Raw genomic sequence first — 17,034 nt, 5'->3', positions numbered from 1 at the left:
ATATGATCACTATGTGAGTATATAGCTAGGCAGTGTGCAGCAACCAGTGTTTTAGAACTTGCAAAGGGTCTAAAACTGAACAGGTGTGGAATAAAGAACTTGCCCTTAGAATCTATACACTGAACACACCAGGTAAGTGTAGAGCAAGGAACAAACTGTACCTACACGCAAAGATGATCTTCTAAACTGTGCAAGCCAGATTTTCTTTCTCTGTTCCCAGCCCTTTCGCCTTAAAAAAACAAGTAGGGAATTAAATGCAAAATGCCATTGTTAATGAAGTGTTAAGTTTGTGAGATCAAGCGTGCAAAAGTCATGACATTTCAACATTTAAGGCTATTATCAGGGTTAGATTGCCCCCAATGCACATATATAGCCCCTTATTAAATGCAGACCTTAAAGTGGTACTCTTACTTGTTAATGCATTGTATACATTTATTGAAGTGCATCGTAATATGCACGTACACGCTCAGTACGCAAAGTGGCTTGAATGCCTGAGTTTGCAAGAGAAACTTGTGTTCATGCTGTTTTTTGTATGTTTTATGTAAGTATTATATTATGTTGTGTATATCTGTGTGTGTATATTTGTGAATACTGAAGCACATTAAACAATCTGTATCCCAGCTTTGTGTTGTGGCTGTTAGAATTTAATTGTTGTTGTTTAAGAAATTAGGATGAAAAAAAGGAAAACATTCTCCTCCCCTTAAGTCCTCCTCCCCGAAGCCAGAAGGATATTGTTAGTTGCTTTGTTTAAGGAAAGATATTTTTTTAGCTCCCTGATGTGTCAGCAAAGGGGTCTTTAATCTTTACGGGTAAAAATTAAAGTCAGCCCGCTCAATTTGTACACTGAACGTTTAGATGGCATCTGAAATTGGGGGAACTACATCTCTGTGACACATGATCACATTTTCACTTCTTTTAAAAACTACATAATCCTTCATAAATTATGGTAAAACGGGCTTTGCTTTTATTACTAAAAAGCCCCACTCGCCCACGCACCCGATTCCTAGTAAAAGCCTATGAAGGTACGGAATTACAAACAGCGGATCACGCCGAAAACATCTCAGGAAGCACATCTGCGCCTTATGGGGGAAAGGGAATGGGGAAGTGAGTTTTCTCTAGAAATCTTCTCAATCTTCATCCGTGGATCGGGCAGTTTTCTGAGGGGAGGCTACTTTCCAAAGTGAATTCAGTTCTCCGTGAGCAATGCCCCTTTCCCACAAGCTACGGACCCGTCCCCGCCTCTCATCCCGTTCGCTAAATCTCGAACTCTTCGGAGCAGGCGTTGGAGACCCAGATCGGTGCGGATTGTAGTATTTCTGTGTCAACGCGCGAGCCGCAAGCTGCTCTCCTTGCGCAGGGGCAGCCCGGGAAGGCTGACGCGCATACACACTCGTATACACACAGACACACAATATCGCACACACGGTGCTGGGGTCGTCACACTGGCACAGATGCCTGATGACAATTACACATTCGCCCCCTACACAAACACACACACGCTGATCTAATGGGGGGGGGGGAGGGGGATTTTAAAGCCGTTTAAACAGCTACAGAAAATGACAAAGGCTTTCCTAAAAGGTTCCTTCAGCGGACCAAGTTCTTCCCCCTAATTCCACGGCCGCCCCATGCTCAGTTATTGCCCATCCTCGTTGTAGCAGGATGCCAACGATCTGGAGTCATGCAGCTGGCTTGGGCACCATTGGCTCATGAGGATGACACGCAGCTGCAGGAGTTCACATCTGGCTGCTAGCCCAGGCGGCTGCAGTCCTGTTATGGAGCGGGTGTGTACGCGAGCCAGCTCCCTTGCTCCTCCTCCTGGTCGGGATGGGGGGGACCTTGCATCACCGCCCAGCGCTAGCTGCGCTCCCCCTTCCTCTGCTCTCTTGGCGAGGCTATTAATAGCATGACATCAGCCCGGGACTCGCAGCCAGAGTAAATACCAGCGCTGCCCACTCGGCTATATAAGGAGGGTGATGCAACCTCTCGCAGAGCCAGAGATTCAGACACACACCGAGAAGCAGCCACCGCTCTCCGAGCGGCAAACTCGGAACTGCCCGGCAGGGAGTCCCTCCAGCCAGCTCGCCCGGCAGCCAGGCGGACGGACCGGGTTGTCTTGCTGCTCCCCTGCGCTGCCTCGCCTGTGCTCGCTTCTGCTCCGTCCCGCTCCGCTGGTCCCAGCCGCCGCAAGGCAGCGTGAGAGGCGGCGGGGGAAAGGTGAGTGAGTTTGGAAAGGGGCAGGGCGGGGGGACTGGGGCTCGGCTCGCCGGGGCGCGCTCGGACTTGGCAGTGGCGAGCTCCGGGGGGGACCCTGCGCTTGGGCTTGGCTGGGGACCTCGCGAACCGCAACTGAAAGCAAAAGTGCGCTCGGAAGAGCGAAGTGTTTGACTCTTGCTGGGGCCACGCGCAAGAATCCCCGCCCCCCGCCCCCATTTCTCCTGCTTCGGAGTCTCTGCCCCGCGCCCCGGGCATCCCCAGCTTGGCGCGACTCAGCAGCCCGCTTGGACAGTGCGATCGCGGCTCCTCACCGCCGCTTCGCCTGAACCCGGGGCGCTCAGCTTCGCACCTGAGCCGCCGGGAGCCGGGCGCTCTCACCGTGGCGGAGGGACCCTGCGCATCTGGCCTGAGCCCGAGGGACTGGGGTTCTCCCAGCTGAGCGGCCAGGCTCGCTTAGCTGCCCAATTCAGTCGTTTCTCTTGGACTTGGGGTAGCGCTGGAGCCCACAGGGCGGCGCACGGCTCGGCGGCAGAAGCGCGGCTCTGCTGGGCTGTGGGGCGCCCGGTGCTCGCAAGCTGCTGCCCGAGATGCTCTGCCTGCCGTACAGCCCTTTGGAGAAGAAAGTTAGTGACCAAGAGCTCAAGGCACCAGCAGACTTCAGTTAGTGCGGGTCACACAGCAGTGGCTGTGGCTGTTGAGCCCGGGGCTACACATAAGTGTTGTAAGGTCCCAAATACAAATGGAGCTGTTTTCCTTTATGATTTGGGGAAATCTTGACCGCTTTTGAGTACTTGATTAGCGTACACACACAGATGAGAAGTAACATCATCCTGCAGGAGGTGAATAATTAAATAGTGGGGAAAGTCGCTGGGAGATAAATCATTTCCCCCATCTACTGATGACTGACATGAACAAGATCAGTTGCTGACCTGTTGCCTAACTGAGCAGGGTTGAGTGACGACGCAACAGAAAAACTGTTACACAGAACGAGTTTCCTGTGTGAAATCGATTTTCTTGGTAGCAACAACAGCAGATAAAGAGGCAGATACGATCTGGGATATCAGAATCCTAAAGGTCAATTTGAGTGCGCAGAGGTAGTGAACTATAATTACTCTTAATGCCGTTTCACATTCATCTGGATAGCTCACGGGGTTTATCACGTCAGCAGCAGAGAAAAATGAGTTCGTCTAAGGAAATACAATTAAATCATTCATCTGCAGTTAAGCTAAAGGAAAGCTAGGAGTGAGGGTGATCTGAAGTGTTCACTTTTAATATTAGCATTAAACTGAAGGACACTTTAAATAACATAAAGGCTGAGTTTGGATTCTGGAATAGAGAATGTGCCCTGAACACATAAAATGTCAGAATGTGAGAGGTGAAAACTAAAAGTGGCAGGGGAAAATCATTACACAAACTTAATCAGGAAACGTCCTGTTTTTTCTTGATCATAAGCTTCTGATGGAGTAGCTTGCACTTGCACCAGGGATGAATTGAGACTCTGTGGTGCTATTCTGTGGAGTGTTCAGCACCTCCAACTCCCAATGACAGATGGAGGTGTTCAGCGCCTCACCAGATTGGGATCCATACAGTTGTATGAACTTGTAGTTAAACAGAAAAGTCTAGAAGTGGTTATTTTCTTGGGCTAATTATAGAGCAAGCCAAAGTGTGTTAGATGCTTTACAGAGTAAACCAGGTCCTTGCCCCCAAATAACTTGCAACCTAAGATAATTTACAGACAGATGACTGGGAAAAAGGGATGCAAAACAAATATTTAACTCTTGCTTATGCTATTGTAATATAGGAAGTTGTATGTTACATCTTGAAGAAAAATGTTTTTGAACAGAGGAAAATACCAACATTACAATTTTATGTTGATTTTATCAAGTATACAAAAGGTATCTACCTATCTAGCACTCTCCATACCTCTGATACAGTTCTGATTTATTATTATTTGTATTATCATCCTGTCTGGAGCACCAGGCATAGAGCAGGACCTCACTGTGCCAGGCGCTGTACAAATGCAGAACAAAAAGACAGTCCTTGTCCCAAACAGTTTACAAAACTGATTAGAAAAAACAAGCGGAAACTAGCAGCAAACCCCACCAAAGGAAAAGTGACCCAGAACAGTACTCCTACAAACCTATCCACCCACAAACCTCAGCCCCTTCAAGCCCTTCTCTTTCCTAAAGCCTGAGTTTGTAGAGATGCCTTCCAGCATGTTTTGAAGGTCAGCAGACTTGGGCTATTTCAGACCAAAGGGAGCCGCAAGTTCCAAAGTCAAGGGTGCCCATAGACAATACTCCCCCATCGCTCTTACATCAAGGAGACACCAGTAAAAGCAAATAGGATTATAAAAGGGATTTTAGCAGAGTTTTGTTGGTGCTAGTGGATATATGAAAATAACTCCTTAAATTACTAATGGAAATCCAGCATAGACAATATTTCTCATGATATTTTCCCTGAAAGCTCTGAACATTTTTGGTTTCTTTTGATGGTAATACTGATTTTAATTAAAAGTATATCCACATATTTAAAAAACAAAACAAAACAGACCTACCACCAGTATTGAAAATTTAGGGATAGCTCAATGGTTTGAGCATTGGCCTACTAAACCCAGGGTTGTGACTTCAATGCTTGAGGGGGCCATTTAGGGATCTGGGGCAAAAAAACTGTCAGGGATAGTACTTGGTCCTGATCATGAAGGCAGGGGATTGCACTTTTAAGGTTCCCTTCCAGTTCTATGAGATAGGTATATCTCCATATATTACTTGGGGTGGGCTGGAGAAGTGGCTTTGTTAATTTAGATCTCTGACTGGAGTGACTTAAACAAAATTACCCATATAGAATTAAGCCATCGCCATGAGCTAAAACAACAGTGACAGCTAATGCACATAGCTAAGGCTTCCTCTATCCACATACAATGATGGGTTCAATCCCATTGGGAAATAGAAAGAACCTATTTGAATGTGTTGGTGCAATGCTAAATGCTGTTGTTGGTTTGTCAGCTGGAAATCAGAGGGATGTCTCCAACTTGTATCCTCTAGTGGTCTAAGATTATAGGTGTAATGAGTATCAATACTTAAGATGACTCATGAGCAGGGGCTTCCTGAAGTGAATAAATTTTACATAAATTTCCCACGGTCTGTTGGAATAATAAATAGTTCCAGGGAACTTTCCCTTCTTTAATAACTGATGGTGAAATCTTGAACTCACTGAAATCAGTGGGAATTTTCCATTGACCTCAGTAGGGCCAGGATTTCATGTGGAGGCTTTAGGAACTCCTCGGTACTTCTATTTTTATTGAAAATGAGAAAGTGCTTGGAAAGCCTCCAAACCTGGGATTTGGTGACCAGGGCAAGGGAATTCTACGTTATCGGTAGTTCACTAACTTTAGATTTTTGTATTTACCCTTTACAAATATTTAGCTCTGGCCCAGATTCTGCTCTCAGTTACCCCAGTGTAAATCTATAGTAAATTTCTGGATAACTGAGAGAAGAATCTGCCCTTTTGATAGAGTACATAATCTTCACCACCACCCAAAGCTGCAAAGTTAAAGCACTGACATAAAGGTGAGTGCACAGAGCTAGGCTGACTACACAGAGCTTTCCTTTATGTACGCAGATGGCCCTGAGGCAGTTGTCTACTTAGCTGCTAGGGAATTAATTGCAACTGATTTTACTGTAATTACCATACGAATCAAGAACAGGTAATACTGCAGTAATCCCGCGAGGAAGTAGAAAAAGCAAATATGGTAAAATAAGCTGAATTTTATCCCATTTTTTAAAAATAAGGGTCAGATCCTCCACTGGTGTCAACTGGCACAGCTCCATTGACCTTAATACAGCTACAGCAAGTTACAGTGGTGGAGGATCTGGCCATAAATGTTTAATCATTTAAAATACCTTAATTTTAAGGGTATGCAAGGGCACTTTCAGATTTCACAAGAGCAAAAGGATAAAATATACTTCAAATTTTGCATTATTCCGTCCCTCCAATTCTACCTCTGGCTTTGATACCTCCGAGCATATATAACTCTTTACGCTTGAGCCAACTTTTATTACAAACTGCTTTGCAGGAATTTATCTTTTGATTTGAACAATTTTGGGCCAGATTCTAATCTTGCTCAGTCACAACCACGTAAATCTAGGCATCCAGGGGAGTTACTTTGGATTTACACAGGTGTAACTGAGGCCAGGATCTGGTCCATTCCTTCCAAGCTCGAATATGGAGGTATAGCTTTTAGTATGACAGAATCATTTATTTTGTGTCTTTCTACAATTTTCAAATTTAAAACCTTTTCAATTGCCATTTTTTCCTTCTGTGGGTCCTTCTTCTTTCCTCCCTCCCACTCCAATACTATCCTCACACACCCTGCCATGCTTGAAGGATTCACAATGCCATGGACTTGCATAATAAGATAGAATCTAAAAAACATACATTCATTTAAAAATTGACTAAATATAGATGCATTCACTTAGGATCTGAGCTTGCATTGCTTGGTTTCAATGGAAGTTTGGATTGCTCAAGGAATACATGATCAGACCTTATAAAGTAGACAGTAACCATTCTCTTGCAACCATTATGAGCTACAGTGTCAACTCACACACCTTTCCATGAGACTCTAAAATAAATCTACAGATGTGTGTGTATACATATATGTGCACATACATAAATAGTGTGAGAATGTCATCTCAACCTATGCAAAAAATATACAGGGTTTGGTTCATAGTTATGAAAATGCAGCTCTCTTCTGTCAAATCTGTTTGGCTTGTTAAGATTATTGAAAGACTATTCAATGTTTTTATTTTATTCCTTTTCAGCAAAATGATGCTCCAAAACCCAGGCCAGGTATCTGCATCAGAAGTCAGCGCCTCCGCAATTGTTCCCTGTTTGTCTCCTACAGCGTCATTGGGGTTTGAGGATTTCACAAATCTAACCCCACTGGTGAAGGAGGAATTGAGATTTGCAATCCAAAATAAGTGCCTATCCCACCGGATGTCTTCCACATTGGATACAGTGACAGTGTTGGAAAGACCTGTTGAAATGTCTGTTCTGAAAGCAGAGGTATCATTCCTTGCATAATATTTCCGTTTGATTGATTAGTGTTGTCACTTAATGTACCACAAAATATCCCAAAGACCAAGAATGATATAATCTCAAACACAGGCAGTCCTCAGTAATCTGTCAATGTGTTCAGTACTCTAGTGTTTCTTTATTTCTGTTTTCTTTAGATGCTACTGTGAAACACTATTTCACCTTTCATTTCAGTTAGGGCCAGTTTATTTTTAGCCTGACACAAGTAATAGCTTCCTTTATTAATGGAAGGGAGTATCTCTAGAGGGTACTCTGTATCTGGCTTCACTACTGACTTGCTGTAGGGCCCGGAGCAAGTCACTGCAATTTAACCTTGATGTAGTTAGTTGAGGTCATCTGCAGGTGGGAGGTAAAGGGTTGACTTCCCTCAGCTCGCTACAGGGAAGTAAAATCAACCACTAGGATTTTATATCAAGGTCACTATCTCAAATCAGCTATCTCAATATAAAAAGACACCTTTTATTGCAGTGAAGACATAGCTTAAGTATGGCCAATAGCCATGAATAGAGTAACCAGTCTGAAAAATCAGGATGGAGGTTCGGGGGTAATAGGAGCCTATATAAGAAAAAGACTCACAAATCAGAACTGTCCTTCTCTGGTCATCCTACCATGAATTGGTTGTAAACCAGTTTTCTGGTTGTGAACCTACCAGGTAGCCAAAAGGAAAGTGCTAAGTTGTATAATAGCACCCTCTTCTGAAGAAACCAGCTGTGCCATTCCTAGCCTCAGGGGGAGGAGAAGCAGATTGTGAACTCAGACATATTGTATAAGTCTGAGTAACTCCACTGAAATCTATGGAGTTAGACTAGTGTAAAATCCAAGTGAGATGAGAATCTGGTCCATAGATCAAAGTTACTTTGGATTTACACTGGAGTAACTGAAAGCAGAATTGAGTGCAAAGAGCGGAACTTTTTGTGAATTCCATACACAACTATTAATCCCCACTCCAAACTCGTATTGGCATCAGAGGGTATTCAGCGTGTAAAGACAGCTGGGTTGAGTACAGCTAGTAGATCTTAGACACTGGCATAGTACGCTGCTATCCAACCACCAGACTAGGGGCCTGATTCTGCACATCATTATTACTCAGACAAAGCTCCTCCTGACTTCAGGGAATTAAACATTAGTCAGTAGACTAAAATCTGAATATATTTTAATTTAAAAATGTTGGCTTAAATAACTCTTCAGAATGAGACACATAAAGGACCTCATTCTTATCTGTTACGCCAGGTTTACATTGATGACCTCAGAGGTGTTACTCCTGATTTACACTGTTATGAGATCAGAAGCATATCTCTAGAGTGTCTGATGCTCTGTGTTGGTAACACATCTATTAGTGCTAACCTTTAGTGCTACCATTTTTTAAAAGTCAGCAATTATCAGCATGATTATTCTGCATCTACTGCATCATGCTGAGTACGTGCATCTTGAATCTTGCTAGTTTTCGCCCCAAGAAGATGAAAGGAAAAAGAGAAGAAGGGAAAGGAACAAAATTGCAGCTGCAAAATGCCGAAACAAAAAAAAGGAGAAAACAGAATGTTTGCAGAAAGTAAGTTACTGACTTTGACTGTTCTCAACCTATTTCCACTTTCTATTATTTGAGCAAATAGGACAATGTCTTTGGGCTAAAGGTCAGGACTGGAAGTCAGGAGATGTGGATTCTGTTCCTGTCTCTGCTACAGACTTCCTGTGTGATCTTGGACAAGTCATTTACCCTCTTTTCTCCAACTGTAAAATGGAGATATTTAGCCACCTCACTTGAGTAGTGGAAAGCTGAATTCACCAGTGGGTGAAATTCCTCTTTGTGCAGAAGGCTGGCACAAGGCCTATGCAAAATCCTAGGACACTGGGGTGAATTTTACCCAAATGCCTTTAGATCAAATTTGGTTAACAATGAAAGATATATGAAAAATAACTGAAGAAGGAGAAGAAAATATTGTTTCAGTTTTAGTGAGTGATAGTGTTATTTATGTGGATAATACTAATCTGAAAATGTAAATGGAACATACATGAGGAATTAAAATTACATTTCACATCATGTACATTATAGATTCTAATAAGCTATGCTTACTCCATGCACCAAAACTTGATTTCTCTATGAAATGGCTCTCCAGTTAGAAATGATCACTGATGTAGTAGCTTAACAAATTAAAGCTGCATCTCATTTGGTTTATAATTAACACTGCTGATTGAACTTTTCAGAGAAGTAACTTTTACAAATCACAAGCTTATGTACTATTACTTATTGATACCGTAAGCTTATGCCACTGCAAAACAGTAATGATGTCATAAGAGTCCTATAGACAAGAGCCCTATAGACAGGATAGCACAGAGGACACAAGAATAGGCACAAAGTAACCCTTACTGTGCTAATGTCTGTCTCCATTAGCAAGTTTGTGATTAGAAGCGTTTAGTATTTAGCGCATTAAGAGTACTAAGCAGTCTCTCAAAAGCCCCATATCAGTGAGTGTCTCTTCAGAAAAGCGCAGGGAGCCCATTAACATCACTCCTTGTGTTGGTCAGAGGGGCTTATCAAAGAAAAGTAGGGTGCTGCTGCTTCTTATCATCCTACCCCAAAATGAATGGACTGCCTCCACAAGCTCTAAGTCCCTGCTGGCCTGGGAACAAGGAACCAGGCTAGAATCAAGGATTCAGATCCTGGGGTGCAGCTCGCTGGAACTTCTACTTGGCCGTTGGACTGGCCAAGTGAGTTCATAATGGCGTTTTTTTTTTTTTTTTTTGTGGTGGTGGTGGCAAATAAGCTTCCTTTTGGCCAATGCAATATTTGGCAGGTGGCTCTATTGAATTTGGTTTTGTGACCATTGTCATATTTCTTTAAAGGGCAAAGAAGGCCATTGTCTGAATCTGTTTTCTATACTATTATATACTGGTGAGGTACAGGTGCATAGTTATGATTAATTAAGAAGCAGGTAATTTCTTTCTGACCCAGCCATCATGCTTTGCTATCTGTAAAGAGTGGCAACCATCATAATACCATTAGGATTAACTATGTAAAATACTCACTGTAATACTTATGTCTGTGCTCTGTGGCTAGGAATCAGAAAAGCTGGAAACTATCAACGCAGAACTAAAGGCCCAGATTGAAGAGCTAAAGAATGAGAAGCAACACTTGATATACATGCTCAATCTCCACAGGCCTACTTGCATAGTTCGAGCACAGAATGGGAGAACACCCGAGGATGAAAGAAACCTCTTTATTCAACAGATCAAAGAAGGAACATTGCAGGGTTAAGGGAAACCAAGAGTTCTCATAGTGCATCTTTACACCAAAAAAACAGAAACCATGGAGAATTTGACTCAATGCGTGTCTGTAGGATCCTAGTAGTCTAGAACCGTTAGACAGGGGAGATTGCTTTAAGCAGGAAGGATCATGTTGGCTTAGCTGTGATTCTTCCTCTCCAAAGATTTGGTCTTGATCAAGTCAAAGAGTCCTCTGCCTCAACTCTAGGTTTTAGTACTAGTCATACTTGCTGTTCCTAGAAGCTACAGACAACAGCTCCGGAAGTTTTAGGTCTCTGTAGTGTACAGTGCCTGCACTCATGATGTTTGTGTTAGAACACTATGACTTCCAATGATGCACACCGTGCCGACAGCCGTGCTGGATGGACACTATCTTTCCTTGTTGCTGGTAGGGAAAGCACACTGAGAGAGTTTTTAAAGTTTTTCAGTTTCCAGAATGATGCTTTCTGGCAGAATGTGTTGCTATGTGATGGGACATACTGTAGTCTAACAATGCTACAAAGACTTTCGTTTCAAACTAAGCATTGTCCTTTCTCCCCCCCCCCCCACAACACTTGTGTGGGGGTTTTTATGACTCAGCGGCAGATTCTCAGAAATCTGATAGATGTGACAAGTGTCAGTTTCTTGCCAAATATCTATGTAACTAAGTTTGCATTTACTGAGCTGGAACCTAACTCACTGTTCTTCAGGAACTGCAATTTTGCCATGAAAAATAGGAAAGCACCTTGGCCTTTGCACACCCAAAGTATAATATCCCATATGTGTGATATTTCAAAGAACTTTATGGAAACAAAATTACACAGTAAAAATAGACTTGAAAAATCTAATGATTCCCTAATGTCTTGGGTTCTGAGCATGCAATCTTTATTCAGGCAAAACTCCCATTTATCATTCATTCTGGGTGAAAATCACACCGTGCAGAGGGCAGGTGCAAGGGCTACACATCATGTAAGCCGTATTTTGATGCTATAAATGTAATTTAAATAATGCATCCACCTTATGCTGGCCCTCTGCACATGGGTGAATTGCACTTTTTGGGAAGAGGGAACTAACCAGGAAGGGACTTCAATAAGATTTTCGCTTGAGTAAGGATTGCAGGATAGAATCCCAAGTTTGTGAATCACAGAAAATAGAAATGGAAAAGACTTACTACATTAGATCACAGAGGCACTGATTCTGCACACCTTTACTCAAATCAGTAATCCTGTTAACACAAGTAGTCCAATAGGTAGCTCTTACTCACGTGAGCAATGGTTTGAAGTCTCTCACTCTGTGAGGATTATTTCTTATTGCCAGATGATTTATACAGAAGAAAGAATTCTGATTGTAGTAATTTTTCTTTCACATTTGAGTGGTAACTGCAGCCAACCAAAATGCTGTTTAGAATCCAAGAATAGCCTAGAACTTGGTGATGTAGTGAGTAACTATTTTTTACTTTTTTAAAAATCTAACCTTAGATGTTTTGAACTATTAGTTGAGCTGCTGGACTAAAGAGCTAGAGTTATGAGTGTTTAAATTCTGATGTTTCTGTGAAATCCTCAGATTGTTTAATCCTATTAAATATTATCATTACAGTTTTCTGTAAAAGAAAATATTATCCTTATTTATCACTAATATTCCTAAGAAGTTGAAATAATAAATATTGCAAAGAAGACAAAACTGAAAACACAAGTGTTGTACTGTTTTTTATTTTTACTTTTTGGTGTCTAATATTATATATTTCTAAACTTCAACGCTTCTATTTGGGATACCACTATTTAAAAAGTATAAGTGCCTGATTCTTGCCTCTCATGAGGTGTTCATCATCTTGCAGGATTGGGTTCAGAGATTTCATATCTCAATCAGTGGTGTCTAATAGCTTAATAATGCATTTTAAATTAAATAAACCATAAAATGGAGCTTACAGTACATAATATTTTACACCAGTTCTGCAGTGTTAAAAATACAATTTCAATCTAAAGCCTAAACCAATAGATACCTCAACCATCAGCTTCTTTCTTTGTAAGCCCCAAATGGGTAAACCAGATATCATGCCAGATTTTTTTATTTTTATATTCTGCAACAGAACTTCTTAATACACTTTCCTAAGATCTGGATATATTGTAATGTCCTATATCATGTTTCAGATATGTATTTCAAGTACCTAAAAGGTGAATGTATAAAATACAACATATTGGGCCACATTCAGTCCTGGGGACCAAGTCTCTCATTGCAGATTATGTGGAACTCCCAATGACTTCAATGAAAGTTTCTCAGATACCGTGGCTGGAGAACAGAGTCCCCTCATGCAATTCCACTGGCTTTACCGGAGTTACACAATGGATAAATTTGGCCCATTGTTTGTCTGACACAAGAAATACATAGAACGTGTTTCAATAACCTTGTCAAATGAATTTTCATTAGCATTTGACTTCTGTAATATAGAAGCAGTAGATCTAAGCGTAATCCAGATACCAAACTCCTTGGCTTGTCCTTTGTGCATCAAATACCAGCAAAGGCAAAATAAAAAAAAAGTTTGTCACTTATGCTGTTATAAGGTATTAGTACAGGGACTGGCTTCATTTACTGTTCGACATAATCACAAAATTTGTGTCTCTTCTTTAGGAATTTTATACAGTTGCTATTAACTGTGTTACTGGTGACGCAGGCGTCATGCATTTGCTGCTTGAGTTAAACATAAATGTTATTTACTAGCATGCCAAATGTTAATATGGTATCACTACTTTTGTCAGAAGGTATTCTGTTTTTATTTCTATCTGTTCGGTCATCGCTGCTTTGCACTGTGAGTATGTGTGTGTGTGTGTGTGCATGCACATGTGTGTATGTGCAAGTATAATTCATAAGTTATGGTACTGAAGTTAATTTGAATATACCCAAGAAAGCAATGTCTATAAAGGCTAGACATGAGCAATTCATTGCATGGGTTTAGTAAATGTCTACTTTATTTGGGAGAACCTTTAAAACAGCATTAAAAAAATTTGTTTTCTATTCTCAAGGTTATGTTTTGATACTTTAATAAAAAATAATTAATACACATTTGTTCATGTGTGACTTCATTCTAAGATTCATTCAGAGTCTGGAAACAATTTCTTTTCTTAGAAGAACAAGAAGCTATTTTAAAAAATATGTTTCCTAGGTATACAACAATAAGTTTATGGAAGTTGAAACTGGCATTGTTTACTGAACTCTACACTCCTCTTGGTATACACACTGCCCAGGAAAGCTAGGCTTCTGGCTTCATACACAGCATAGTAGTTGCATCAGGGGACTCGTAGCCAGGACTTTTATGCTGTGAGATGTTAGGCAAGTCACGTTAGGTCTCCATGCCTCAGTTTACTCATCTGCCAAATGTGGATAATACATATGTTAGGGGGCTGCTATAGATCTTCATATTTATAGATTACTTTAGGATGACAAGATGGAATGTGCTATATAAGTGCAAACTGTTAAAAATTACAGGTTGGGGGCCTGGGGGTTTTGTTATTGATTGTTTATTTGGGAAAATGTTAAGAATGATGGCTAAAACATGCAAGCTTGTATATTCGGAACTGAGCACCTACATCCATACTAAAGTTCTTAAATAAAAGTGTCCTGGCACTTACAGGTAGGTGCTGACCAAAAATTTTAGCCTGAATACTTTGCAAATAAGAAAAATCCTCAACACAGTGGAAATTCCAGTAGATTGGAGTTATTTAAATATCAGTAGCCCCGGGATCCAGTAGACTTATAGATCCATTGCATCATTACAAAACCTAGTTGGCCAACTGAAACCAGTTTAAAATTTCAACTGGACTTTCTACTAAATGGGTGGAATTTGGGGCTACCAACTGCAACAACATCTTTTTTTCTTTATAAATGGAACTTTCCTATCAATATATCCCTTTAAAAGACTTGCACCAGTCAACGTGCATATATTCAGTCTCTCACCCATTTTCTTCTATTTGCCCTTATTTGGATGGCAATCATGCTTTAGCTAGTGTGGTTTTGACTTCTTGTTTCATTTTATCTTTGGTAAATTTGTAAGCCACCTGCTTGCCTTCAACACAAACTATTAATCACAGGTTTGTTTTAAAAAGCTTCATCAACAGGCTAGGCATTGCTGATGTTAATTGCATTTATGTTATATAATATTTATTTTAAACGTATGATCTGAAAAAATCAAATTGTGTACATCACTAGTGTATGTAACATTCTTCTCACTATTACTCTTATTCTCCTTCCCCTATTCCCTCTGATAGTTTGTTACATGTGCTTGTTGCATTTTGTCTTAAATTAGGGCCTATTCATACAATTCTATCCATGCAAACCCATGCAGATCACATTGCAGAATGGGGGCTTTCCAAAAAAATATTTGGTGGGGCTCACCATGACTCAGACCCACTTATAAGTATATTTTGTTCTGGGTCTTTTCTATCCTCATAATCTATTTTTACACATGTTGCCCAAGAAAGCAAGTTCAACAACACTGGGATAAATAATCAGTGAGTCAATTCAATTAATTAAAGGGTAGAAGCTCCAATAAAATGAATCAAAATAACCAATAATTCCATGTTTTAGAACAGATTAAGGGGCTAGTTTTGACTCTTAAGAGTATAGGTTGGCATTTTATAAGTTTGTAGCTTTCTTTACCTTAAATGTTAACAAGATCACAGACAACAGATATTCTGGACTTGATGTTTTTGTAGAAGAAAGATCTTAGAGGTGGTTACAAAACTCATAGACAGAAATCACCCCCAAATGTAATTATAGGAAGGAAAACACAATCCAAATTATGTTAAGATGAACAAAAGCAAAAAACAGAATAACTAGTTATGGTTATACTATGTTTTTTAAATGCTACTGATGGAGATCACCTAGTGGTGGTTAGCGGTTACTGCACATGCCAGCTTCAAATCTTGTGAAATTGTTAAAAGGTGCACAGTTAGGCACTTCTCTGTCCTTTTCTCATCCCTTTCCCGTCCCTGAATCCTGTAAATATTTATGTATGTGTTTAACTTTATTACTGGGAGTAGTAATTACTTGTGGAAGTAAAGTTAAGCTAATGTACAAGTGTTTGCAGGATTGGGCCCTGAGATTGTAGTTGACAATGAGGACCAAGACTTGCTGCTACATTTATCTTATTTTATGCAGCAGGTGGCCAGAGCTTGCAGCTGATGTTCAGTAATACCGTCAAACACAGTTCAGTAGAAAGGACCATATTACTAGCATTGTCCTCAATCCTGCAAATGCCTAACTTCAATGGGACTATTTCTATGGGAAAAATTACTCACATGTGGATGAGAGTGTAACTCCCACTGGGACTGTGCCCTCCCTGGCTGGGGTAAACAGAGCTCTCCCATTGCACCCACTCCTCCTTTGCTGGTGTAGTGAGAGCCCTTTGTCCTGTTTAAATCTACTTTAACCATCAGAACTGAGGCACAGAGAGATTATGTGACTTACTCACAAAGAAATCCAGAAAGCCAGTGGTGGATTTAGTAGCAGAACCCAGAAGTCCTAACTCTCAGTCCCAGTACTCCCAACTCTTGTGATTTTGTCACAAGTGTTCTTCTTAAAGTCCCAGCTCCTACAGGTGTGCAATTAGATGAGCATCTCAGTGTTCATGGTTGCAGAGAAAAGCTTGACAATGTGACCGGAGTTACCATAAAGACTCAGAAATGACAAGACAAATAAAATGAACCCAAAATATATTATATTTTAAAAATTTCATTATTTGTAAGCAAATCTCATGAATTTTTGGGCCTTACTCATGATTAATAGTTGCTTGGGGTTGTCCATGCTGCATTCCCTGCTCTAACAAGCAGGCACTCTATGCTCTTTCTTGCATGACACATCCTAATGATGCTGCTGTTAGAAAAATCAATTATCTGTGGAGATTCTGAAAGGTTCTAAAGACTAGACTTCACAGCTAATAGTGAGCGGGGGAAAGTTGGGTATTGTAAAAAATTTACTTCTTTTTAAAGTAACATTCAAACATTGTGCCACCCTCTGCAGGGTCAGTGCAAGGATGTTTCACTCCCTAGGCGAAACTTCCACCTTGCGCCCTCCCCCATCCCCGATCCCCTGCCCTGAGACACACCTGCCCCCGCAGCAGCTCTCCCTCTCCGCCTTGAGGCACCCCCCCCGTGGCAGCTCCCCACCCTCCATCTTGAGGCACCCCCCTCCCAGCTCACCCCTGCTCTGCCTCTACCCCGAGCATGCCGTTGCTGCTTCACTTCTCCCGCCTCCCAGGCTTGAGGCGCCAATCAGCTTAGGCATCGCAAGCCTGGGAGGCGAGAGAAGTGAAGCAGCCATGATGTGCTTGGGGAGAAGGTGAGGCAGGGGTGAGCTGGGGTGGGGAGTTCCCCTGTGTGCCACCCCCCCCCCTTACTTGCTGCAGGCGGCCCTCCCCACGCTTCCCTGCCCCAGCTCCCTCTGCCTGAATGCCGGCGGCGACCGGGGCGGCCAAAGATCCAGCCGCCATGGTCG

At 41.6% G+C, this 17,034-nt stretch overlaps 1 protein-coding gene across 2 annotated transcripts; it reads left to right on the top strand.

The window, feature by feature from the left end:
- The first annotated feature begins 1,936 nt into the window (after window positions 1-1,936).
- Window positions 1,937-13,605, top strand: ATF3 (activating transcription factor 3). 2 transcript variants are annotated; one of them, XM_075064339.1, is made up of 4 exons: window positions 1,937-2,218; window positions 7,035-7,278; window positions 8,750-8,857; window positions 10,364-13,605. In XM_075064339.1, the coding sequence occupies exons 1-4, from the start codon at window positions 1,974-1,976 to the stop codon at window positions 10,559-10,561; spliced, it is 795 nt and encodes a 264-aa protein (XP_074920440.1). In that variant the 5' UTR covers window positions 1,937-1,973; the 3' UTR covers window positions 10,562-13,605. The 2 variants fall into 2 exon arrangements, with proteins under 2 accessions (XP_074920440.1, XP_032661037.1); XM_032805146.2 differs by having other exon boundaries at window positions 2,128-2,214.
- Window positions 13,606-17,034: the final 3,429 nt, after the last annotated feature.

Source organism: Chelonoidis abingdonii, chromosome 3 (genome assembly GCF_003597395.2).
Source record: "Chelonoidis abingdonii isolate Lonesome George chromosome 3, CheloAbing_2.0, whole genome shotgun sequence".
NCBI classification, from domain to species: domain Eukaryota; kingdom Metazoa; phylum Chordata; order Testudines; family Testudinidae; genus Chelonoidis; species Chelonoidis abingdonii.
Note: the sequence above shows the minus strand (reverse complement) of the source record. Positions and strands in the feature narration are given on the sequence as shown.

Excerpts from the sequence above, each read along its gene's own strand:
- ATF3 (XM_075064339.1), top strand. The coding sequence starts at position 1,974 with ATGCAACCTCTCGCAGAGCCAGAGATTCAGACACACACCGAGAAGCAG. Across the intron at positions 2,219-7,034 it reads AGGCGGCGGGGGAAAGGTGA|CAAAATGATGCTCCAAAACC; the intron begins GTGAGTTTGGAA and ends ATTCCTTTTCAG. Across the intron at positions 8,858-10,363 it reads AAACAGAATGTTTGCAGAAA|GAATCAGAAAAGCTGGAAAC; the intron begins GTAAGTTACTGA and ends CTCTGTGGCTAG.